Below are 26,164 nucleotides of genomic sequence, written 5' to 3'. Positions count from 1 at the left end.
AATCAAACAACAACAAAAAATAATGCAAGGAGCAATAAGAATAGGCGTATTTATGTTTGTTTTACTTTTTTTGTAATGAACAAATGAAGCAAGAATTGTAATGTAGCACCAAATTTATAACAAATAACATTCCATATACAATAATATTAGTAGCTTTATAAAAATGACCCAATAATAGGTCTTATAAGTAACTTCACAAAAAAGATGACCATATTGTTTGCACTTTACCATGTTTCATCCAAAAAACTTTGTTGATCCTAATTTGTACCTAAAAAAAGTTTGCTTTTGTACCCAAAAAAAGTTTAGTCCCCTAATTACTCAAACTGCATTCTTGCCTTTCTTCTGTTTTTTTTTTGTTGCACCCTTGAAAGTAGATGGACCAACATCAATCTTTCTTTTCTTCCCCTACTGAGCAGGCCCATCAGATGGTTGTGGTTGTGATGTTGATGCAGCAGAGTCCTTTCTTTGCTTTTGTGTTGCCCCTCCCTTGCATGTCCTTAAATTGTGGCCAACTTCTTTGCACTTGCCACACTTAATAGTGCTGCTCCTCTTCCCTTTTTCCTTCTTATTTGGCCCTCTCTTCCTCTGTTTAGTCGGCCTTCCAGCACTTCTTTTCAATGGGGGAGGGTGATTTATAAAGAGTTCAAACTTAGGCCATTGAGATGAGTCGGGCATGGGGTGTATGTGGCTTGCATATGTCTCTTTGTATGCAGCCCCCTCGTAGTAGGCAGAGACATAGTCATGTGGGTCAAGCCTCAAGTCAAAAATAACCCTTAAACCATGTTTACAGGGTATATCAGTGCCCTGTCATTTGTCAATCACACATCCTAATTTCTAGGCTAATGAGGAAGTGAACATGATCATCCAACACCTCAAACTCCCCTCCACCAGCTTCAACAACATGGCAAAACCTGCTTTTATCAATACTCACCTCCAACAACTTAGTGGCATAGTCAGTGAGGTCATTAAGTTCCATACACAACAAGAATGTCAGCCTTTAGCATCCGCAAAAATCAGACTCTAAAAACGCGGAATCGGACGCTAAATATATTAGCGTCCGCCAACGGAAGCTAAATATGCAAAACCCTTGGTCGCTAATTCTCCAAATAGCATCCGCAAAGTGGACGCAAAAAAATTAGCGTCTGATATTTCGAATTTAGCGACCGTTTCCTTAGCAGTCGCTAATTAGCGACCGTCACTAGAGGAAAAAACATAAAGGGCTGCGCAGGAAGGGCTGCGCTTTTCGTAAAAGCGCAGCCCTACTAGTGAAGGGCTGCGCTTATTTAAAAAAGCGCAGCCCTACTAAGCAGAAGGGCTGCGCTTTTAAAAAAGCGCAGCCCTACTAAGTGAAGGGCTGCGCTTTTTTAAAAAGCCAGCCCTTCTGCTTAGTAGGGCTGCGCTTTTTTAAAAAAGCGCAGCCCTTCCTGAAAAAATTTGAAATTTCGGAATCGCGGGCTTTGAAATATTGAGCGGGGATTCGTCAAATATATTATCCCTCATTCTCTCTCCTCTCTCACGTCCCTCATTATTCCTTTCCTCCTTCTCTCCTTCATCCTCTCTTCTCTCTCAAAATCTCCCATAAACATTTGCGACAAAAACCTTGAAATGATTTGCACTAAACATGGCGACGGAGTCCGATTGCCTATTGTGATACCTTTTCGGAAGCGGAACGAGCCAACGAGTCAAACTCACGCTATGCGTTGATGTTTAGGCTTTTTAAGCCATCCGAGTTCGTTTAAGCCTCCAAATAGCCATTTTAAGTTTTTCCGAAATTTTTTTTTTCCTTAAATTATGTATTTGGGTTTTGTTTTATGTATTTAAACATTATTAGGTTGTAGTTCTTGTATTTTCAGATCTATAATGTTCTTGTATACTTCTCTTTGTTATATATGTTTGATTAATGTTCTTGTATACTTCTCTTTGTTTATATGTTTTGATTAATGTTCTTGTATACTTCTCTTTGTTTTGATTAATGTTCTTGTATACTTCTCTTGTTTATTTTGATTAATGTTATTCTTGTATGCTTCTCTTTGTTTATTTTGATTAATGTTCTTGTATACTTCTCTTTCTATATAATTTCTTGTATTTCATCATCTTTGTTTTGATTAATGTTCTTGTATACTTATTATTGTATACTTCTCTTTGTATATTAGTTTTTGTTCCTTTTTTTCATTTTCGTTTCATTCTTTTTATTGTTTTGGGTTTAGTATTTTCGTTTCGTTTCTCTTCTGTTTAATTTCAGAAAATGTGAGATTATGAGTAAAAAAATGACAAAAAAAATTTTTTTTTTATTTTTTTTTTTGGTAGGAAGGGCTGCGCTAGTTAGGAAAAAGCGCAGCCCTTCTAGCCCAGAAGGGCTGCGCTTTTTCTTAACTAGCGCAGCCCTTCTGGGCTAGAAGGGCTGCGCTTTTTCCTAACTAGCGCAGCCCTTCTAGCTTAAGGGCTGCGCTTTTCTAGCGCAGCCCTACTTAAAAAGTGAAGGGCTGCTACTGAAAGGGCTGCTGTCAAAAAGCGCAGCCCTACATGCCTTTTTTAGCGCAGCCTTTCTTCAATTTTCCACTAGTGCGTGAACTACGGACGCTAATTAGCGACCGCCTAGGCAGTCGCTAATTAGCGACCGACCACAACATACGCTAATTAGCGACCGCCTGGGCAGTCGCTATTTAGCGACCGTGTCCTTGGCAGTCGCTAATTAGCGACCGTTTTCTCAGATACGCATTTGCACTTTATTTTTTGTTTTTGGTACGCATTTGCACTTCTTTTGTTTGTTTGTTTTTTTTGCTTTTGGTTAACTAGTATTAAATGTAATAGCTTTTTGCTTTTAATTAATTGATATTAAATGTAATAAGATATGGAATGATGCAAATACGATACTTTTTTCATTAAGGCAAACAAATTAATCAATTCAATTATTATTGATAATAAATGTAATTACAAGTGAAAAAATAATTCTAGAACTAAATTCTAGTATACTTAGAACAAAATCTAATACAAATCTCAAATAATTACATGTACACTTTAAACTCCACAACAAAAATCTGGAACCAAAACGGACTTTAAATCTAGTATCTCGATCGAAACCAACTTCAAATCTGCAACTCAAACGCAAATCTCATAACCTTGCAAATCAACAAAAACAAAGAAATTAATGAAATTAACCAGAAAAAAAACAATTATTAACAAAAATTAAATGAATAACTAAATAAATCTGGAACAAATGCCTGGTCTGAATAAATGTCGAAAAACATATCAGTTAAACCAGGCAAATGCCTAGATCATAGTGGATGAAATTATTGAAGATATATAGTATTATCCATCCATCAATATTTTCATTTCTGTATAAGCATGTTGACTAACGAGTTCCATCTCAAACCCCTGCTCTCCTCACTCAAACTGTCACATAATCCAAAAGGCTAAATCATTAACTTTGCAAAACTACATAGTACATACACAAGGATCAGAACTCGACACCAATTTTTAGTATTTACTAGATTTAACTTGCTCAACAATGAATGTAACCATGAAGGCATGAATTAAGCAACACCCATCAAATTGCAAAACTTAAATAACAAATTTCACGACACCATGACATAATCAACCGAGCTACCAATCCAAATCTCATCCTCAAACCATTTTGATTCAAGCATTCAAGCAATATCAATATGACCTTTAATTTCTAAAGAGTCAGATGAAACAAGAGGAAGAATAATTCTCAATCAGAAATTTAGATCTATGACCATCAATTTAAAGCAAAGTTATCCCCAGAAAAATGTCTTCAAACTACAACACAAGAGACCAGCTGATATCTTCTAAGCGAATGACCATCAATTTAAAGCAAAGTTATCCCTAGAAAAAGCACATCTATATATTTAGAGTTCTTCTATACATATATACCCACTTGTACATAGCAACTAGCACTAACCACCTTATCTTGTCTTAATCTTTTTCTTCCACAGACGACGTCTCAAAAGCATTTCAATTAGCAAATTGTAGCTCTTATGGACAAAAAACCAAAAAAAAATTAACAAAATTAAAGAGGGCATTCTTGCACATAACCAAAAAGATTTTGCAGAAACTTGCAATTGACTCTCTGATTCCTATTTAATTTTACGAATGCTAACCATCTTATCACTTACAAGTGAACTACACATAACAATAAATGTAATTGAACCCATACCAATAATAAGCAAGCATACAAATAATGAGCAAATTTAGAACAACAAAACAGCACAAAATACTTACCTTCCAACAAAGTAAGGACAGGGATATCTCTGAAAGGCTTTGTGCATGCATTGAAAGACTCAACAAAATTAGTTGTGTTGTGATCATAGCACACAACAGGGTCAAAAACATGCCTAGACCATTGTTCTTCTGCCTTGTGCTTGTATTATGTAGCTTTAGGATCAACCTTTGTTATCTTCTCCATGGCTTTTTTGTACACATACAGGTTGTATGCATTAGCAGCAATCCAGAAGGATTTGTGGAAAGCAGAACCAGTGAATCCAGCATTCTTGCAATTAGAATAAAGGTGTTGACAGTATATTCTCCTGTTAGCTCTAGGGAACACCTCCAACATTGCTCCCTTAACACCCTACAAGGAGGAGAAAAAAATTAGCAGTTAGTTAGGATGTAATTAGGATGTAAATATAGAAATTAAATTATAAAGTAAAGAAATTTTACCCTCCTCCTATCACTTATGAATGTCCAATCATCCTTGTACACACCTTGTGAATGGAAAACCAACTTCAAGATTTTTGAAAAAATAGGTCCAACTATCTTTACTCTCTGTTTCAACTATCCCATATGCAATTGGAAATATATCATTATTTCCATCAATACCCACATTAGTCAATAATATTCCCTTGTAGAAACCACTTAAATGTGTTCCATCAAACCCAATAATAGGTCTCCAGCCTCTTAGGAACCCCTTGAACTGAGCGACAATGGAGAAGACACAAGCTTTGAACTTTGGTGTGATGTTTGAAGAGTTGGTTGTCCAAGTAACTAAAGCATAGCTACCAGTGTTAGTCTGCTTAATCATCTCAGCATATGCTGGTAGCAAACCATAGGATTCAGAAAAAACCCCATACATCTACTCCTTTGTCAAGCACTTGACCTTGTACAACAACCTTTCCTTGACCTTTATCCTATACCTCTATAAACATATTTTGTAACGAGTGCACAGGTACATTAGGGTTTGCACTAATTACATCACCTAAATGTCTTGTTAACCAAACACAAGACACCATTGGATTCTCCTTCATTCTCCCACACAGCTTGTGCTCACCTGTTATGGACTTTATGTCCCAACTGATGCCATCCATCAGTTTGGATGCATGAATTCTCAACTCACAGTCCTCAATGTACCTAGCAGTGAGCCTAAGGTTGTCAACCTTTTCAACCCTCACAGCAAACCCCTCTTGAATATAGAAGTCCTTGAACACTCCAAGGATGTGATCTTTGTTTGAAAAGATCATCCACTGAGCAAGCTTTACCTGCCCAAAAATCATCTCCCCCACAATTGTCCCATTTGTGTACAACTGATCTAAAACTGACCCACCATCCAAGTAATCTTCAAATTCCTTCTCCACCAGTACATCCACTTCTTCATTTTCAAATTCATCCTCTAGTTCTAAATCATATCCCTCATCCTCTGAACTCCCATCTTCCCCAACATACTCATCATCTTCATCTTCAAATTCATCTGCCAGTTCTTCTTTCCTAAGATCATCCACATGCATTTCACGTTGTTGGGGAGGATTTCTAGGCTTCCTAGCCCCTCTCTCTGATCTCCTAGTATTTGGTACATATGTACCAACCCTCTTGGACAACGGTTTTAGCAGTTTTAAATCCCTTCTTTGCAACTTTTTTTTTTTGCAGCACCTGCTTTGTTTGAAGCAGCAGGTTTGGAAAATTTGGGAGGTGAGTGTGTTTGTGCTTCAGGTGGGGATGGAGGAGGGGAAGATTGGGGAGGTGAGTGTGGTTGTGAGGGTACTTCGTGTGGTGGGGATGGAGGAGGGGAAGGTTGGGGAGGTGAGTGTGGATGTGGAGGGGATGGTGGAGGAGAGGATTGTGGGGGTAAATATACATGTTCAGTTGGGGATAGAGGTGGTTGGAAGGAGTGGGCAGGGGAGTGTGTCTGTGGTGGAGGGGGGAAGGTTGAGGTTGTGACTCTCCCATCATAAATTCTTCCTCTCCCATCATAAATTCTTCCTCTTCCTGTGAAAAAACTCTAAAATACTCCATCATACTCAAATCATCTATATTGTAAACTGGTATTTCAATTGCCATAGGGGGAAATTGATTCTCCAATTCCCTCAAAGCCTCCTCTTCTTCTTGCATATTTCTTTCTTTCTCACTCTCTCTTTCCTTTTCTTCAGCAATCTTTTTAAGTTTATTTCTCAGTCGCAGCATTTTTCTTTGCTTCCCTCAAGTCATTCACTAATTTCAACACAAACCTAGGGGGTTGTTGGGTCTCCTCTATGAAGTTACTATTATTATTTTAGAATATTATTATTTTATTTGGATTAAGGTATGAATATTTATTTTTGTGGTGGTTATAATATATTTATTTATATAAATTATATGAAGTTACTATTATTATTTTATATTTCCTCCGTTTCACAATAAGTGAAACACCTTCCTTATTTGGAATAATCACAATAAGTGAAACCAAGCTCCAAATGGTAAAAAAAGTTCAATCTTATTACAAATATACCACCAAAAAGTAAGAGGGGACCACAACTTCAATACTTCTTCACTCTACTTTATTGTCAAAGCGTGGATGGTGGACTAGAGACCACCCTCCTCTACTGGTCCTGCTCCAAAACTCATAGCGTGAAACAAGCAGCGAGAATTGCGGTTGATAAGTCCCAATAATTGCGGCAAATCACTCCCACGATAACATCACATTTAATTTTTTTTTTAAAAATAAACTACTATCATTTATTAGTTTTTGTTTTGTCATGTTTTTTACAATTAGTATGGTGTTCTTTATTTTATACCTTAATAATGTTCTTTTTCATATTTATTTTCATGTTTATGAATTTATAATATTCTTCTATTTCTCAAGTATTATATACGCATGTCCTTTCATAATTTGTATTCGTTTCTCAATTTATATGCACACGTTCTTTTAGAGTTAGTATGATGTTCTTTGTTTGATATATTCATGTTCTTTTTTATGATTTTATTCATTATTGTGATTTTTGATATATTTTTGTTTATCAACTATTATATGCACATGTATGTTCCTTTATAATCAGTATGATGTTCTTTTTTTATATATCTTCATGTACTTTTCATGTACTTCTTTTTTTTATTAAAATAAGTTCCTTGTTTTAAAGAAAATTTGTGAAAGTTTAATCAACCTAATAGATAATAATGTTTATCAAAAAGAAAAACTAATGGATAATACCATAGTATCCCCTCAAAAAAGATAATACTATAGTAATTTAATTTTTTTTTTAAAAACAAAATTCTGAGCCATGTTGGGGGTCTGGGGAAGTTCCCTCAGCCGCAATTTGTGCGAGAAATCCAATGATTTCTGCCTTTTTTTTATAAAAAAAAATTATTTAAATTCATGGCGTTTTGTATGTTATTGTGTGCGTTTCATTCCAAGACCACAGAGAACATGATGGTCTCGAGTCCACCAACAAAATTGTGCATTATTGTGGTCCCAACTTTCTCTCTCTAAATTCCTTGGTAACTCCCCACTTTCTCTATGTTTCACTTATTGTGAAACAGAGGACGGAATTATATGAATTCATGTAGTTAAGTGGTTTTTGCCAACATAAAAACTAAAGATGGTTACCCCTTTTATTCTTTGCTTAGACGGTTAATTGAGAAACAAAACCACAACCCACTTATTCACTTTCACGACATTTCCCTCTCACCAAAAGGAAAACCCCAAAACTCTCACTCCCTCTCCAACCCGCGAAAACCCCCGTTCCCTTTTGCTCTTCTCCCCGCGCTGCCTCGCCAACGTCCCAATGGACATGGACATTAAATTTTGGAAAGTATTAAACAAACAAACTATGCTTTTCTTGGAATTACATTGACTCTGTGAAGTATTTTATATATATTTTGAAACTAAAATTATGATAGTGAATTATATGTTAATGTTAATTCTATATGTACACGTCACATCTATACATGTCTAACAAATGGAAAGATAGAGAGATCTCCATGTTAAGTGGAAAGAAATAGTATGATAAAACTCAATGGAGGGATCATCACCAATTTGGATTGCTATCGACATAGTTTTGCAATTGTAAATGAGTTAGGCTCCATAGAGTTGATAATTTTGATTTGGATACTTTCCAATAGATTAAATGATCAATATCCAAAGCCAATTTCACTCCATAAGAGAGTCTGCTTACTTTGACAAGCTCAAACCTAAACCTATAACAATTAGGAGATGATGATACCTCCAATTTGATACCCAGTATACTTAGATGGGTCTGCCACTGCCTTCATCTTCTCTTATACACCAAAGCTTTTTATCTCTCTCACCTCTTCATTCTCTCTAATATATATAAAATATAGCTATTAATTCATATAATAATGATTTTTTTTTGATATAATATCCATAAAAAGTACATAAAAATATTGTAAAATTAAATTTTCTATAGAAGTTATGTAAAAGACAAAAAAGAAAATTATTCGCGATCCGGACTGAAAATCAACATTTCAGGACCAGACACAGTTTATTTTTCAGTCTGGAGCAAAAATAAACATTCAAAAAACTTGGACATAATTAGGGCCCTAATATGTAGGTTTGTCCTTAGGCTCCAAAATCTCATAAATGGGCCTGATTTGAGGGGTTCAATTCTTTATTCTCATGGGAAAGCTTAGTGGATTTCTCAACAGACAAGACTTTACCAAGAAATCGCAACATAAGAAAACCACAATAAAGCAAAGAGATTACATAGTCATCAAAGTAAACAAGAAGAATGAAAAGTGAGAATGTGGAAAAGGAAAGGGTACCCATGTAGTTGGCCATTGAGCATGTGAAGCGGAAAGTTGGTCCTTAAAGTCGAGAAAAGCAAAGTTTCTTAACCTTGGAGAAGTAGAAGGACGAAGTGAGAGAGACCCATAATGAGAGAAGAGGTAAGAAGTGTGTACTGGAATTGCTTCTTGAAGATGCTGAATTAAGAGGGTAGTTTCTAATGGAATTCCTTCTGCTTCACTCATAATTTCCACTTCAACGACACTTCAACTCGGATTAAGACTAGGGGACGGGAAAGGCCCAAGGGTCAGTGCATCAGTAACTGTAAGCCACACCACCACCGCCACCTCACTCCACCACAACACCACCTCAGCTCCGCCAGCCAAAGAAAAAAAAAAGGAGAATTTCTACAAAGTGAAATTGAGTGCCTGAGTGGTGTCACTGATGAGTGACCTCGAGATGAAACGAGCAGGAGTGGGTTTTTTTTTTCTTTTCTCCCTTGTTTTTTTTTACTTCCCGTTATTTCTTTTCCTTGAGTATCCCTGAAATTTGGCGTAATTCCCAAATTAAAACTCTTATTCTTGACGGAACCCTAATGCCGTTCTCTCTCTTCAGTTTTCTCTCTTTCCTCCCATCATTCTCCATTGATGAACCTCTAAACCTCCAAGTGTTCTCTCTCCTCCCACCTCCATGTCTTTCTCCCTCCACCCAATCTTCATCTTCCTTCGTCCATCGATTTTCATCCATCGATTTATTGATGATTAGATGTACTTTGCGAATCACCAACACACGACCACCACTAGAGGTGTTAGCACCACCAACGAATCAGCAGGGAAAAGGGAGAATAGAATGTAGCAGCAACACCGGCGTGGTAGACGAAGGAGCACCGGCTGCAGACACATGCGAACAGAGGAGGGAGAATCCAAGTAGCACGCACAGCTCCGGCAGTGACTGGAGCAACGACGAGAGAAGAGGAGAGAGCAGTGACACCGAGGGAGAAACGTCACGGAAGAGGAAGAATCTCCAGCGAGCTCAGTGGTCACCGACAATGGAAGCAGAAGGAGGAAAAAAAGAGTTGCGAGGGAAGATGATTTTTGAATTAATTTATCAAACTAAATCTGATTTTATTTTGTTAATTTAACAAACTACTTGAAAATTCAAGAAAAATAATAATGGAGGATGATGGGAGGAGGAGAGAGAAAATTATGAGGTTTAAAATGTGACAAAGGAAGGATGGTGGGAGGAGAGACAAAGCTTGAAGGTTCATCAATAGAGGATGGTGGGAGGAAAGAGAGAAAAGTGAAGAGAGAGAAAAAAAAGTTAACGGCGTTAGGGTTCCGTCAAGAGTAAGGGTATTTTGAGCAGGATCACAAACCTAAGGGGTATTTGAGGAATTCCTCAAATGTGAGGAGTAATTTGTGAATCACGCCAAACCTCGGCAGTATCTGAGGAATTTTCCCTTTTCTTTTTCTTCCGTTTCACCTTCTTTCCTTTTACTTTCAGTTCTTTTCCCTTATATTTACAATCTTTAACCTTATTTTTTTTCTTCTTCTTTTAATTTTATAAGTAGTATAAATACTAAAATACCCTTAATTCATTTTTTTGGGGAGTCAATTTTTATTATTCACTATTTTTAGTTCTATAAATAGTTTTCAGGGTTTTAATGAGAATTAGCCTCTTTTAGTTTAGAGAAAAAAAGGAGAAAACTCAAAAAAATTGAAGATTTGGAGATTTAAGGGTGAAAACTTGTATTGAAAGATTCAACAATTTATTACTGAGTATTTCTTACTGTTACTGAGCATCTCTTGGGGGCCATCTTATTGTATTTGTTTTCCTATTTAAAAAAAAACAATTTATTACTGAGCATTTCTTACTCTCTCTCTCTTTCTCTCTTCTTTTTTACTGCTTTATTTTAATTGTTTTTCTTACTAGCATATTTCTTCATGCTTAGTTTAATTATTTTTGCTTTATTTTATTTAGTCTAATATTACATCAATGACTATTATCATGTTGTTAGTTGATTTATCTAACAATTCTCATTTGTATGCTTATGAGTAGTTAATGAGTTAGGGTTTGGGTGAAAACCGAATCATGATTGAATTGACCGTTTGAGATTAGAGTTAAAGATTTGTTGATCAAATTATTGCTTGTTTAGTACTTTTAGGGCCCGTTCTCCCCATCTTATTTTCAGTTCAGTTCAGTTCAGCTCTGGATGATACTTTTACTCTCACATATCATTATTCGTTTCAGTTCAATTCAGTTCAGATCAATTCAATTCAATTCAGTTCAGTTCAGTTCAGCTGTTTTATACCGAAGAGAACAGGCCCTTAATCTATGTTGCATTCTCTTTGATCACTTTAATGTTGTATTTGATTTGAGTAGATTCATTTAGGTTGGCATTAGAGCCTAACCTATTGATTTATATTATTGACTTGGATGGTCAAACTTTGGGATATGTTGATAGTGGGCGAGAGTCCTTATTTGATATTTTTGATAATTTCTCTGCTTATGAAAGTAGGATGAGAGTTGTGTGTTGAGTCAATAGCTAATTTATATAGTGTTCACGTATTTATCTAGATATATTTGATATTCTTATGCTTATTTCATGATTAGTTGGTCTTTAATCCCATCTCATACTTTTAGTTATCTTTGAATTTTAGCTTAGTTTGTTACTCCCTCCGCCTTTTTTTTAATTGTTATATTTTTCTTTAATGGTTTTTTTACTTGTTACTTAGTCTCAACTTTCTTTTTTTGGGGACTAGGACCACCAAAAAGTAATAATTTTTTATTATCTTTTGTACTTTTCATTGTAATAAAATATTTTTTTACTATTTTTTCCTTCAAAAAGGAAGACTACACTATATTATTTAATGTTAGAAGAGTCAAAAAGTACATCAAAAAAAGAGTGAAAGGGACATATTTTTAGAACTTGTGAAATCAACAATGTAGCAAGTAAAAAAAAAAAAAAAGCAGAGGAAGTAGTTCGTAGTTGGTTTTTGACAAATTCGACTTGATTTCGACCTAGCTTATAATTTATTTAGTATGTTTTAGTAATCCAAAATATTGACTTATTATTAACAATTTTCCATTTCAAATATATATGTTTTAGTAATCCAAAATTTAATTTCCTTTTTTAAAAAACCAACATTGAGCCTATTTTCATAGGCTCAAACCTTTTATAGTTAAGGAGAAATTTAATGCACGTAAAATATTGTTCAAACTTCATTCCTTAATTTATATATCAGATACTATCTAAATGGTAAAATGACTGAATGAATACGAGCTGTGGCTAATACCCGAGGCATAAAAGAAGTACATTCTACGGGATCTAGAGACCACCAACCTCTTAATTAGCGATGTAATGATTAATCTATATGAATATATTAAAAGTTGTGCCTCATTTCCCACGTGGCACTCTCCTCAAACTTTTAATGCAAATACTTTATGTCTATACGTACTCCTCAATTAAATAGCTAATTGCAAAGTCTCGAACACGTGACCGTTGAAATGAAAAGTAAGAGTTTAACCATCAATACACTATCACTTTATTGTCTTATATTTGAAATAAAATATGATAAGTCTAATAATAATTATACTTGACTAAAAACACTTAAACAAATATATAAATCTCTAACATTCTTTTAACGTAACTAACAATAGACTACTGGTGTCATTTTCTTTTATCATATTTCCTTTTAAGCTATCATTTTCACATATTTTTACTTATCACATCATGACGTAAATTTCTCAAATTTTTAATGGACAAAAAGTACGAAAAGTAGCGCTATTGAATTATGAATTTTAAGAATAATAACATAATTCTTTTATTGTAACTAGCCTGAGGGACCGCTCGGGTCATAATACTAGTTTGTTATTAAAAAGGATTCACTATTTATCTTATAATTTTCTACAAAAGGTAGCATTACAATTTTTGAACTAGACATTGCTCAATATTAGCCACAAGAGAGGGGTACCTAATTAACATCACTACACCAATCGAGAAAGGTGAATCAACAAAATGAGCTAATTTTTAAGCTTTATTTATCAAAGAGGGATTTGTAAGTATTGAGTATTAGTTTGTTTTATAAATCAACACTAAGTTAGGTTGTTTATTAACCTTTTGATTTATGGGGAGACAACAAATCAATTGAAAGGATGAAACTATTTTTTTGTGATAAAAAGTGAAACTATTGTGAGAGGACATAATGAATTTAGGAAAAATTGAAAGGATCAGTCTCAATTATGACCCCCCTAACAAAATAATCCGAACTTTAGTTTAATATTGAGCAATTCCAACTTTTAAAGGGTATTTTACAAATTAAAAGCGATCCCAGGTTGCTTACCTGTTAGAGTAAGTAAACTTGTGTAATTCTTTTTCGACTTTTTTCCAGTCTTCTTCCTCCTCTTTCTCTTTCTTCACTCCTTCCTCACCCACCCCTTCCTCTACCACCCTTCTCCTCCTCTTCTGCCCTGTCACCCCTAGCAGCCTGAGTGATGACTGGAAAGAAAAGAAAATTCAAATATTGCTCGTCCAAGATTGTGGCCAGAGTAACTGAAATATTGTGCACCAAAAGGCGGTAGATAAATGAGCTAAATAAGTATTTGACTCTTCCAAAAGATGATAGATAGCTAAGTTGCTCTTCTCTGTCACATGTAATAGATTTATATAGAAACAAGATACATATACCTTGTATGACACTCACTCTGTCACATGGAATAAATTCTCCTATAAGGTTTCAAATGGACAATTTTCTTTAGTGATGTGTTCTACAATAATAAAAAAAAATCAAGGACAATCCTCATCGCATGTGAGTTTGTATCTTCCGATACCAGTTTTCAGTTATGATCTCTTTTATGTGATCATTTCTAATATAGTACGTAGATAAGTCCTTCATAAACAATGAACGTCATGAATCTGCTTAACAACTCTATAATTAAAATAAAGATCCCTTTTTGGTCTTTTTGTGTAAAATGCATCACTAATGTTTCGTTTTTGTTTAAATATGTGTAAGATTATTTCCCGCCTCGACTGGCAGCTGTTGGGTCTCCTCATCTTGTATTTCGATATGCCATTTAGAGTTTCTTAACTTAACACTTTCTCCATTCTTTTTTTATTGTAACATTTTTCATATCTGAAAGTTTTATATCAATTGCAATATTTTCTTATATGTTAATTTCTTTTCTTCGATCATCTCTTTCATACCACATGGGCCTACTTTTTATCTATCTTTATCTCTCTCCTCTTCACATGAGTTTTTTTTTTAAATGTGCCAATAGGGTATATTACAATTATTATAACACGAATAAAGTATATTTAAGAGGTTAAAATATTTTAAATTTCGGATAGTATATAAGCCTCTTTTTGATAAAGTAAACATAGATTATCGTTTATATACTTTCAATATAGTTTGTATATAAACATTCTTACTAAACAAAAAACTTCTCGTGTGTTATGTATGAGTCCAAACCTAATATATATTTACATGTATATTATTAAAACGTGTGGGTTGAGGGAATATTGTAGTCCATCACGTGGCACTCCCATCTCAAGTGATGACATGACACACTTTAAAACAAAGTTGGTTATAGTATGATTCCCTCAATCTTTATAAAGAAAATATACGGAGTTAACATTTGGAGTTGACCAAAGAAAATATAGAGCTTCAACTAATGGGTTAACATATCAATGATGCTTATCTAATCATAATAAAAACTTATTAATAATTCATCACAATAATTTACATTACAAATTAAAAGATAGTATCGATATAATCTAAAAAACAACAATATAATTTCTATCTGCAATATACACATAAATCGTGATATGTCACCTTCTCTTTCTCAAAATTGCATAAATTATATGGTTGTCATATCATCATTTTATGCAATGACATTTTCTTGAAGCTTTTTTAATTACTCATAAAATTAACTTCTCAATGTGCAAGTCATTATCAAATTACCAAACTACAATTTATATTTATGACCAAAAATGTCAATTGCCAACTCCAAAAAAACATGAAGTACTATATTTACTTTATCGAATCCCGATGCATATAATTAGTTAAAGATATTAGAAGTGTACTTCAACAAGTATGAATTATAATTTCAAAAAAAACTAAATAAAAACAGACACATTTATTTTTAATTTTAGATGAAAATGGACAATAATAATACCTGTAGAAATAACACATTGTTGCAAATTGCGAAATTGTTACAAGTTAAATGAGTTCACTCATGGTACACTCGGGTGTACCATGCTCATGGTACACCCAGGGGTATTTTTGTAATAAATTAGAACTTCGGGTGCTCATTTGACACCAAATTTGCTCATATGGGCATTTTGCTCATTTACTCATTTTTGTAATAAAAATGTTTGATCATTTTATTAAATGAGTAGAAATGTTTGTTCATTTGCACATTTGTTCATTTTGCTCATTTGCTCATTTATTCATTTTGCTCATTTGCTCATTCGCTTATTTTGCTCATTTGGAGAAAATAGTCTTGGGTGTACCATGAGCATGGTACACCAGGTATACTATAAATATTCTCTAGTTAAATGGGCTTTGTATCATGAATCGACACTAGAATTAAAATAAAACATAACCCATGCACAGTAAAAATCAAGCCCAATCAAGTGACGCAAAACAGATTTTCTATCAAATCATCCGAGTCACACATTGGCGGCTTACATTCGATCCTACGGCTGATATTCCAAGGCAAATCTAGGGTTTATTTTTCATCTACTTATAAACTGAAAGTTGAACACTCTACTTTCACAACTTCAAGTTTTATCATATTTGCCTTTTCCAATTTCCAGAAAAATTAAAATCTACGTGCAAATTTTTGATTCTTATCAAAAATTTCTTTATCATATTCATAGGGAATTGTCAAGAACATACTATTATAGATTTTCTCACAACTGGTTTTACGAGTCAATTAAGAAATTGGTAGGACAATAGTATTAATATTGAAACTAAAGTTCAAATATTTAATCACGTCAAAATAGAAAATGAACAACAAGCTTTAGATGGAAGCTCGATTCTTACGAATATGATTGCTATGCATTTTACTGGTAATCCAAAGGAAGAAATGTCAATAAACCAAGTAGTCCTTACCAATCTTAGGTGTCCTACACTTGATGATTATCGCTGGTATAAAGATGTATTCCTTAGTAATATTTTCAGACGAGGAGATTGCAATCAATATTTTTGGAAAAAAAAGGTTTATGTCTGATCTTCCATCCCTATTTTCTCAAAGAATATTCCTAAAATTAAGAGAAAGTGCAGGTCAAGATGAAATTTCATATGATAGTATGACTTATGGACAAATATTTTCCTTTGTAAATATTCTTCTGAAAAAAGGAAAAGACGTAGAGAATTAGAAAGTTTTTTGTTCTGCATTTGGACTACCTAAAATTCAACCTCCCTCTGCCATCAATAAAAAGAGATCATATAGAGAAAACTTTCGACCAACTAGAAAAATTATTAACAACGATCCATATTATAAAAAGACCTTTAAGGCACCAACCAGACCACCAAAGAAAATTATAGATTCCAAAAAACCAATTTATTGCTATAAGTGTGGACGAGTAGGTCATAAGGCTAACGAATGTGACTTAAAACAAAAGGTCAGTGAATTATGTGGTCATGATCCAGACCTTCAACAAAAAGTTTGTTGAACCCTAGTTTTGATGATGACAAAGAAACAAAGATGCAAACTAAGTAGTGAACTAATGAGTTATTTAAGTGTATGATGTTTAAGGTATCAATGAAAGGAACTGGGAGAATACGAAGTCAAGGAAGAAGTCAAGAGAGGATTTCAAAAGCTAAGTAAAGAAGTTTCTATAAGTTGATACTGGAGCAAGCATTGGATCAAGAAGAATAAAAGCTAAACATTTTATTTTCTAGTTCCAGTGTAAAGGAACAAAGTAAGGATGGTAAGGAACAGTGCCAGTTTTATTTGAGAATGAGAGTTTGTTCCTTTCTAAGGAACAAACTAAGTGGCACTAAACGAATCTGTTAAAGGAACTTGGTTTATAAAAGGAACTAGACTTAGACGTGCAAAAGTATAACGGTACAATTATGCAATTGAGTAAGTCATGCCTAAATTATAGGAAATTAGTTTTATCTAATTTCAAATCAGTTTAAATGATAAAATCAGTTTTAAAAAGAAAATCTGTTTTAGGAAAAAAATTTGTTTTTCGGAAAATATATAGAAAATAATTATCCGGTTTTATAAAGAATTTGTTTAAAAGATATTATTTTCTTAAAGATTAAAAATTCAGTATTAATGATAAAAGCTGTTTTTATAACTAACTGATTTTCGGATAAAGCTCAAGGAACTCCTATTACTTAGGAGTTGTGGCTAAAATATATCCACGTTCATATTGAGATCATGGGATCATGGGACATGATGAGAAACGTGTTCCTTAGGGGAAGGAACATCATGGGTTAATGGACTTAACATGTAATCGAGTTTTACTCCCACGTTCTTTGTGATTATCACTATAAATATTGAAGTCTAAATGAGTTCCAAAATGTGTTTGACTAAGTAATTAAGTGAGTTTAACTAATTAAGTGTCAGTGCCTTCATTCTCTCATAATAGCCATTTGTTCTTTGCTTTCTTACTCTAATTCCACTAAGCTTATTTCGATCAATTGTATTTTGGTTTTTGGGGTAAGGGAACTTTGAGTGAAGTTTTGTAAGAGAGAAGCTTTGAGTGAAGCTTGTATGAGTGAGATAACTTCGAGTGAAGTTGAGAGGAACTACTGTTAAAGGAACAGTGGCTCAGGAACTTGAGTTTAGGAACTCAAGGTGTGGCTCGAGTTAGAATTAGGTTGTAACAAAGTTGTTTGGCCTAATTAGTGAAAGATGAGTTTAAAATCCCTAGTGGTCGAGGTTGTTTCTTCTTGTTGGGCCCAAGAAGTTTTTCCTCGTAAAAATCCCTTGTGTTCCTTTAGCTTGTTTATTCGTTTAAGTTTTAATTTCCGCAAAAAGTTACGTTTATTTCTACACCTACAATTCACCCCCCTCTTGTAGTGTTCCTAGGGAAATAACAAAGTTTTATCCTTATATTCACTAGAAACTTGCTCATAACATAACTTTACTGACCATAGTGAAGATGATCTACTTCAAATAAAATCAGATAATATTTGTTAAATTTCAAAAGATCTATTCTCCTAAAAATTAGTTTTTATTAATCAAAATTATTTTCCAATCATATTTACTCATTTAATTATTTCAGATGCTGAAAACTCAACCATCTTCAAGTTCCAAAACCAAAGACCTATACCTCACACAAAAAAAAGAAGAATTCATATCCAAGGGATTCAAGATCTACTCAAAAAACTTTCCCCCACCACAAAAGACTTATCAAACAACCTCACTCAAACAGCCAAAACCCATACTTTACCTACAATATATAAAACAATTTCCAAACTCTTCATATTTGAACTAATCATTCAAATATATCAGCTTCCAACCGATATGCAGGAAATTATCATCAACAAAGTAAAGCAAGAAAATTTCAACACATGGTATATCAATTTCCTAAGATAAAAAAAATATTCCCCTACAACATTTGGCGAACATGGGGACGATCTATACTAATATTTTCATATTACCAAACTGAAGGATTTTTCCTATCCACTAGAGATCTTTAGAAGACTGATCCATATTTTCAAACATGGAAATATGGCTTGATAAGGAAATTTTACGAAGTACCAGAACCAAACACAGAATTTTTTCAAGAGTTCACAAAATTCCAAATATATATTTTCAATAATATGTTCCATTCAAAGGAATGAATGGATATATGAAGAAATCATTTGCGCCAATATGGAAATGGTGAACGGCAAAATCAAACCAGCCCACTACTTCATACTCATTAATATAATAAAATGTGATCTTTATTGCAAGGATCCCGCCGTCTTACATCCTACTCAAGCAAGAGCATATGAGTTTTTCTACATCATCCGCAAAATTCAAGAATTAATCTGCAATAACGACAAAGATCCAGTTACTTTTATCCATTGTGAATATAAACAGTTGTTTTTCCTACATGGATATAAGAGTATTTTATTACTGGCGTTAACCACTTTGAACCATCAAATCCATACTTATCTCAACTTAGAGCTGGAAAATTTCGATCTCAAGAAGGCAAAACACTCTTATTCACATTATTAGAAAATTGTCCGCAGAATCTTCCTGGCAAAAGTTAGGGCATTAAAAGATCCCGCTAATGAATATCACTTAGGCAAAAATTAGGGACATATTTTACTAACATTTTCAATGCGGGTATTTCTATAATGGCTCATCAAATATCAAGCATACCACCTAACTATCTGATGAATTCTAAATTCATCACCCAAAGGCACAAAAGGACAAAAATTACAATTACTACAAGAAAACAAATGAACAAATTTCCAAACATGCAAAAGCATCCACCGAGCATGAAATGCATACTCTTCCATATGAAGCCATAGAAAGCCAAGATTCTATTCAAACATAAATCCAAGAATCAAGTTATCAAACAAAGCAAAGATCTAAGACTCAAGTTATCAGAGAAACTCAAAAGAAAATCTGTTTCTCATTTCAAGCGGCAACACTTATCGCCTATATTTCACAAAAATCCAACATTCATGTACTATAAATAGCTATCTGTATTCTCATAGCAAACCAAGTGTGTTTCTTCAGTACAAAAAATAGAGAGCAAATTAAGAATCAGATACAAGAGCCTCACGCTCAAAATTAGTTGTTACTCAATCCTTGTATGAGTTCATTCAAGTTCAATCAAGTTAAGTTATTATTCATATATGTGTTTCATTTTTATTGTTTTCGACATCTATTCAAATTTTCAAAACTGATTTCATTTACTTATTAATCCGATAATAATAAACGATCTTTTCGAATTCAAAAATAAATTTCAATACTTTCATTTTAAAAGTTTTAAATTATCCTTTGACGAGATTAATTACCTACCGGACAATCCCCCTTTCGCTATCTAATTAATCAGAAATACAACCGAGACGGTCCTAAACCCGTCCAGTCCTGAGGTCAATCCTTAGACACATGTACAATAATTTATGTAATATAAACCATTTATTTTTAATTTTAGATAAAAATGGACAATAATAATACCTGTACAAATAAGAAATTGTTGCAAATTGCCAAATTGTTACAAGTATAATGTAAGTTAAATGGGGTTTGTATCATGAATCGACACTTCAATTAAAATAAAACATAACCCAGACGGGCCAGACCACAATAAATCAAGCCCAATCAAGTGACGCACCCAAACAACACTAAAACAGATTTTCTATCTAATCATCTGAGTCACACATTCAATCCTACGGCTGATATTCCAAGGCAAATCTAGGGTTTATTTTTCATCTACTTATAAACTGGAACTTGAACACTCTACTTTCTCATCTTCAACTATTATCGCATTTGCCTCTTCCAATTTCCAGAAAAATTTAAATTTTCCTGCAATTTTTTGATTCGTGTCAAAATTTCTTTTATCATATTCATAATTAATTGTGTTGATGTAAAAATTTCATCAGTATAATTGATTGTGATGATTGATAGATGTCGCCCCCGTCTTACAGCATCTTCATCCCTTGATGCGAAAATCATGGTGAATGACATCAATCTGATTCACTTTTTTTGTTTTCAATTTTAGATTCTGTATCAAAATTTGAAATTTTCTAAAAAAGAAATTGATTTTTTGAAGGAGATATGAGGATATGTATCCACCTTTTCTGTAATTTAGTGATGAATATATTACATGCACTACCATCTGATCTCTAAACTAATCATTTATCTTCGTTTTTTGTTTTCAGTTTTTTTTTGAAAACCAAAAATAGGAATATGAGAAAAAGTAGCTTTTAATTTGTTTGTGTGACTTGTGAGGGTTAAAATTTGATGTTATGCAAATCTATGATGAATGATTTAATGTATTCCTGATGAATCAGTGAAGATTTTAGAAATTTATCACCATCTTTCGGCTGAGATTTGCTGGTAATAATTAATAAATTAATGGTATTGAAATAAGTTATGTTTTATAAATGTTGCCTATGGTATCTGATGTCCAGATTTGATAAATGTAGCTGGTCATTTCGTTTTTACGGGCACAAATTAAAACTTTAGAACAGATCTTGCGACACAGTTAGCTCCTTTTTTTACGAGCTTTCTGTTACTTTAAAGCTGTTCACATTCAAATAAATCTTTGAATTCTAATGCTTTTTCAACTTTATAGCATTGACATTGGACTTTTATCTTTATGGATTTTTTTTTTCAAAGAAAGACACGGGAAGAAATGAGTGAGAAAAGTAGTAAAAGAAATTAATTAAATAGATGTAAGAAGGATGGTTAAAAAAACAAGTGTATTACCTCTGTTTTTTAAAGATTTTCCTTGTTATTGTTATGAGAGAGAAAGTGGTTAAGGTAAATAAATAAATAAAAAGGGGTTAAAGTAAGAGAGAGAAAATGAGTAAAATTGAATTAATAATGTAATGATGGACTATATGATAGGGACATGAGAGGGGAAAAAGGGGAAATAAAATTCCAATTAAGGAATAAAGTAAAAGAGACAAGATTTTTTGGAAACGCATTTAAATGGAAAGAGGGAAGATTTTTTGAAAACGCATTTAAACGGGAAGAGGGAAGATCTTTTGAAAACGCACTTAAAACGGAAAGAGGGAAGATTTTTAGGAAAGTGTGAGTATAATACAAGTGTTTACAATGGAGTGGGTCAAAAGTAATTTGGTTGGGGATATAGGAGTTTTAGGTATTCTCCTAAATAGAGATCTAAACTTACTTTAGGAGTTATTTTGAAATGGTTGGTTATGGATTCCTAGTGCTTGTGACCATTTCAGAGAAGATGATTATAGACTTATGAATGTTGATAAGTTGCTAGAAGATTTGCCAGAATTCGTCTAGGATGCATTTTTGCGATCGAAACATGACGTTGAAGCTTTGTAGTAGAAGACGAGACTATCTTCTTCGACAAAGAGTCACAATGTATTAAAAGACCTTGGGCTTATCTTCTACCATGTAGAAGTACTACATTATCGTTAAGTCCAATCATCTATGGTAAAGGTGGCCATGGGCCGGGCTGGCCCGTGGGCTGCCCGAGCCCGGCCCGTTTTCGGCCCGGCCCGGCCCGAGCCCGCTATGGGCCCGGCCCGGCCCGCTGGCCGTAACATGGGCCGTGGGCCTTGCACGTTTGGGGATTTTAGATTTCGGCCCGGGCCTGGCACGAGCCCGTGGGCCTTGCAAATTTTTTTTTTTCAAAAACTGTGATTTTTGGACCAAGCCCGGCCCGCTAGGCCCGTGGGCCGGGCCGGGCCATGGACAAGTTTTCCATAATTTCAGCCCGGCCCGGCACGGCACGAGTTTCATGGGCCACGGGCCCGGCCCGGCCCGTATTCCACTTCAGCCCGCGGGCCTGGCCCGTGGTCAGGCCCAGCACGGCCCATGGCCAGCTCTAATCTATGGCAAATGGGCATATCGCATATACAAGTACTAGAGTTAGTTGAACGGTTTCAAGTATTAAGAGTTATGGACCTAGTGACAGATGATTAATGATGGTCAAAAGAATTATGGTCTTTGAACATTGATAATTAGGGGGTAGTAAATCGCATTACCACATTCTTTTGTATTAAAAAAATTGACTAGTAAGTTTTTCTAGTCTATAAGATGAAGGACTCTATTAACTTCAAATCTTTTGTTGGTTAACTTGCCTTGGGTTTGTGGGTAGATAGTTTGAGAGTGAAAGGATGGTAAGGGAAAACCCTCTTCCAATGTATCCTTAGTCGGGATCGAACCAAACATTGAAATTAGAAGGATTTTTCCTTTGCACTAGGCTAAACATAACTAGGTAACTAGTGAGTATATAAACAACTTGCATATACTACAAAATACTCATCTTATCCATAAAAGAGTACTCCCTTCATCCCAAAATATAATATTCATTTTCTTTGTAATTTATGTAAGTAGTATGATAGTAAAGATTTTTTATTTATTTTAAATAAATTATTGTATGGGAGGAGATGATTTTAGGAGAGAATGGAGAGTTGGTGAAAAGAGCATTAATTATAACATTAATAAACAAGGAAAAAAACATGATGAAGGTATTTTGTGATAAAATTGGATAGTAAAGAAGTTAAGGATTTCATAATATTTTTAGGACCTCATTTATATCATGGTAAACCCATGATTATGAAATAATGGAATGCAACTTTTGAATTTCACAAAGAGGTGCATAAAGTGGTGCTTATTTAGGTTAAGCTTCCTAACTTACCTCTTAGTGGCTGGAGTGAGAACTCATTGAGTAAGATTGGAAGTCTTTTGGGAGTCTCTTCGTATGCAGATGAGTGCATAGCAAAAGCTTTAAGACTTTAGAGTGTCATTTGCCAGGATACTAGTTGAAATGGATGTAACAAAAGAAATATTGAAAGAATTTTTTCACAAATTGTTGATCATGACTGGCTCCCTGCTTTTTGTAAGAAATGTCAAGTGATAAGGCTTAATTGTGAGTTTAGGCTTCGCTGAAGACTAATCCATCCTTAGCAGCCGTGTTCGACTGATTAACAAGTAGGGGGTAGAGGTTAGGATCACCTCTCTCAAAAACGGAACAATAGCGGACGAGTCGTTGACCTTCAAAGGCTTTCCCACTGAAAAAGGGTTGGACATTTCTCTCGTCCCCTGGCTGAAAGGAGTAGCCTTGTGAGTGGACGACTGGTCGGTTTTCTTTTTGGCTGTAAATCCCTTGGATTTTTTGGGAGGGGTTTGATCCCCAAAAACTGTTGGTCGATTCTTGGAAGCGACTGGTTTCCTGACCAACGTCTTGGACGTTGGGGTATTCTTCTGCAAAAAATACACAAGTCAGAATGAGGGTTGTCCAAAGAAAATGAAGATAAATTTATAAGATAAACAATCTCTGCTTGCTAAAGGAAGTCGACCAAAATTGTAATACCATATCTTAGACGAGGACCAACTTATAATGGATACTCGTCTAGAAGTATTTCAATATCTGGACGAAGACCATCCATAGAAGGAGTCCGTCCAAGTACAATCGTCCCCCTTTTACGTTGGTCCTCGTCCGGAGACTAGCGAAACCTGAGGATCTGAACGAAGATCACTCGCAGAAGGAGACCGACTAGATACAACCGCCTTCCTTTTGCGATGGATCCTCATCTAGAGACAATAAGATCCTTGGATTTTGGACGGAGTCCCTTTGCAGAAGGAAACCGACCAAGTCTAGCCGCCTTCCTTCTACGAAGGACCCTCATCCAGAAATCTTCATTAACAGGGAACGTCCAGACTCAGACGTTCCCTTTCTGCGAAGGACTCTCATCTGAGCCAAGACAAACATATGTACTACTTAGAAGGATGTCTAAGGCCAACCGCCTTCCTTTTAGGACAGACACACGTCCAGACTCAATAGAATGGACGGCAAAAAAAAAAAAACCCCAAAAAAAAAAACAAAAAAGGAAAAATATTTAGACTTATCAAAGTATCAACCCTTTTCTCAGGGCCTGACTTGTTGAATTCTTTCCAGAGATTGTAAGTGAACTTACACATTCTCAAGTCTTCCGTCCAAGATCTTTTAGGAGCTGCTCTGGCTGCGTCTACAAAGGAAAAACAGAAGGGTTTTAGTAAGACATATAGGCTGGACGACACATTTTACTTAATGTTTTGGGGCTATACCTCTATCTTCGGCCAACCGCAAGCCAACAACGACCAAAAAATTGTCGTCATAAACATTTCCTTAAAAGGAATCCAATTAGACAACCTCTTAGTGGTGGGATAATCTTGTTTAAAGTACTCAGCTGTTTTAAAGTATTTAACCACTTCATTGTCCAATTTGCTCTCCAAATCCAGAATGAATGTTGATCGTTCGGTGTTTATTGCCGATCGACTATGATAGCAGTAACGTCTGGCAACTGTCTCATTAGGGGATCAGGCGAATTTGAAGTCAGCCTTCCATTCGTGCATCTTAAAGGGCTTATCCTAAGTCGTAATGTACATTGTATGATTGCAGACGTTGAACCAAACACCGTCCATTGTCTTAGGAACCTTAGATACATAATGTATCTGAGTGCAGGCTGGTAAGGAAGAACTTAAGCCCCGCAGTTCGCAAACGACTATGAAGGTAAGAATGTGGTGTCACACGTTTGGCACTAACTTATTATGTCCAATGTTGTAGTACTGCACACTTGGCTAACAAAATGGGGAAGGGGAAACCTTAACCCCGCGTCTAGGGCCAATTTGTAAACAACAAAATGGCCTTTTGGAGCACTTAAGATGGTAGCCTCCTCGTATGGTATTACAAAGTGTATCCCGACATTGGCATGACCAAAAACAAATGGCTAGGTCACGTCTAACTTTCTCTAGCCAGTTATGATTGGCCAGTATGAAATCAAGGTTCAAGGGGACCTAAACGTCTCCTAATTACGTACAAGGCGGTAGATGGCTCGTTGGATTCCTCAGGGGAGAAAGAATCGCCCTCATTATTGTCACCCTCGTCCATATCTACATCTCTCCGAGACGGGCTAGCCTTTGGGTTTATTTGCTCGACCACTTCTTCCCTAACACTTCCAGCAGAAGAAGGCTCAGCAGCCGACCGAGCACTTTGAGTTTCACGTTCCCTTTCTTCTAGAATTCGTCCAGTTGACTCTTCCATTTCAGAACTGGAGTTGGGAGTATGATTCCTCGTCTAAGATGGGTAGTTTGCTTGACGCGCGCCAAATTACCCTACATAGGTAAAGATTGGGTTGTCTGACTTTGTTGGCTAAATCCATAAAAATGAGATACATGGTCGACCAGAATAGGCTCAACCCTAGAATGTGCCGAAGGCAAACTCTTGAACGACCAGGATCATTCGACAAAGAAGAGGAATTCATTTTATTGATTTTTTAAGAAAAAATAAAGAATAAAGGAGAACAAAGAAGAAATAGGGGATACCCGACGAGCGCTTGGACGTTTGATGAAGAAAATGAAGGCTGGACAAACTCACATTCTCTCTAGAAAATAAAAAAAGATGTAGTGTCTCTCTTTAGAAAAATTCTCTCAAGGTGTGAAATGATTTCAGAAAGGACGAAAGAGCATATTTATAGGGGAGTGAAAAACCTCCTGAACCGGTTAAATATGATCGGTAATTCTTAAACTGGTAAAAAATGACCGATAGATCCCAAAAAAATTGCGCGTCTT

At 35.0% G+C, this 26,164-nt stretch overlaps 1 protein-coding gene and 3 non-coding genes across 4 annotated transcripts; 3 read left to right on the top strand and 1 right to left on the bottom strand.

Moving 5' to 3' along the window:
- Positions 1 to 405: 405 nt before the first annotated feature.
- Positions 406 to 5,741, bottom strand: LOC104884558 (uncharacterized). The gene is made up of 5 exons (XM_010669234.3): positions 5,288 to 5,741; positions 4,745 to 5,052; positions 4,446 to 4,591; positions 857 to 995; positions 406 to 804 (listed from the first exon to the last, which is right to left on the bottom strand). Exons 1-5 carry the CDS (start codon positions 5,739 to 5,741, stop codon positions 406 to 408), a joined length of 1,446 nt encoding a protein of 481 aa, XP_010667536.3.
- Positions 5,742 to 20,518: 14,777 nt separating this feature from the next.
- On the top strand, positions 20,519 to 20,607 carry LOC125493038 (small nucleolar RNA U31b). The gene has a single exon (XR_007269419.1). It is a non-coding gene; the product is annotated as a small nucleolar RNA U31b (small nucleolar RNA).
- Positions 20,608 to 20,679: 72 nt separating this feature from the next.
- Positions 20,680 to 20,757, top strand: LOC130589964 (small nucleolar RNA Z195/SNORD33/SNORD32 family). Its single transcript, XR_008967479.1, has one exon. It is a non-coding gene; the product is annotated as a small nucleolar RNA Z195/SNORD33/SNORD32 family (small nucleolar RNA).
- Positions 20,758 to 20,879: 122 nt separating this feature from the next.
- Positions 20,880 to 20,966, top strand: LOC125493021 (small nucleolar RNA Z196/R39/R59 family). Its single transcript, XR_007269402.1, has one exon. It is a non-coding gene; the product is annotated as a small nucleolar RNA Z196/R39/R59 family (small nucleolar RNA).
- The last annotated feature ends 5,198 nt before the right edge of the window (positions 20,967 to 26,164 follow it).

This window comes from Beta vulgaris, chromosome 8 (genome assembly GCF_026745355.1).
Source record: "Beta vulgaris subsp. vulgaris cultivar EL10 chromosome 8, EL10.2, whole genome shotgun sequence".
Taxonomy (NCBI): Eukaryota; Viridiplantae; Streptophyta; class Magnoliopsida; order Caryophyllales; family Amaranthaceae; genus Beta; species Beta vulgaris.
The sequence above is the reverse complement of the archived record's forward strand: the minus strand, read 5'-3'. Positions and strand labels throughout refer to the sequence as shown.

Excerpts from the sequence above, each read along its gene's own strand:
- LOC104884558 (XM_010669234.3), bottom strand. The coding sequence starts at position 5,741 with ATGCATGTGGATGATCTTAGGAAAGAAGAACTGGCAGATGAATTTGAA. Across the intron at positions 4,592-4,744 it reads ATTTTTTCAAAAATCTTGAA|GGTGTTAAGGGAGCAATGTT; the intron begins GTTGGTTTTCCA and ends TCCTCCTTGTAG. Across the intron at positions 996-4,445 it reads GCTGCTAATGCATACAACCT|GCTGACATTCTTGTTGTGTA; the intron begins GTATGTGTACAA and ends CGGATGCTAAAG.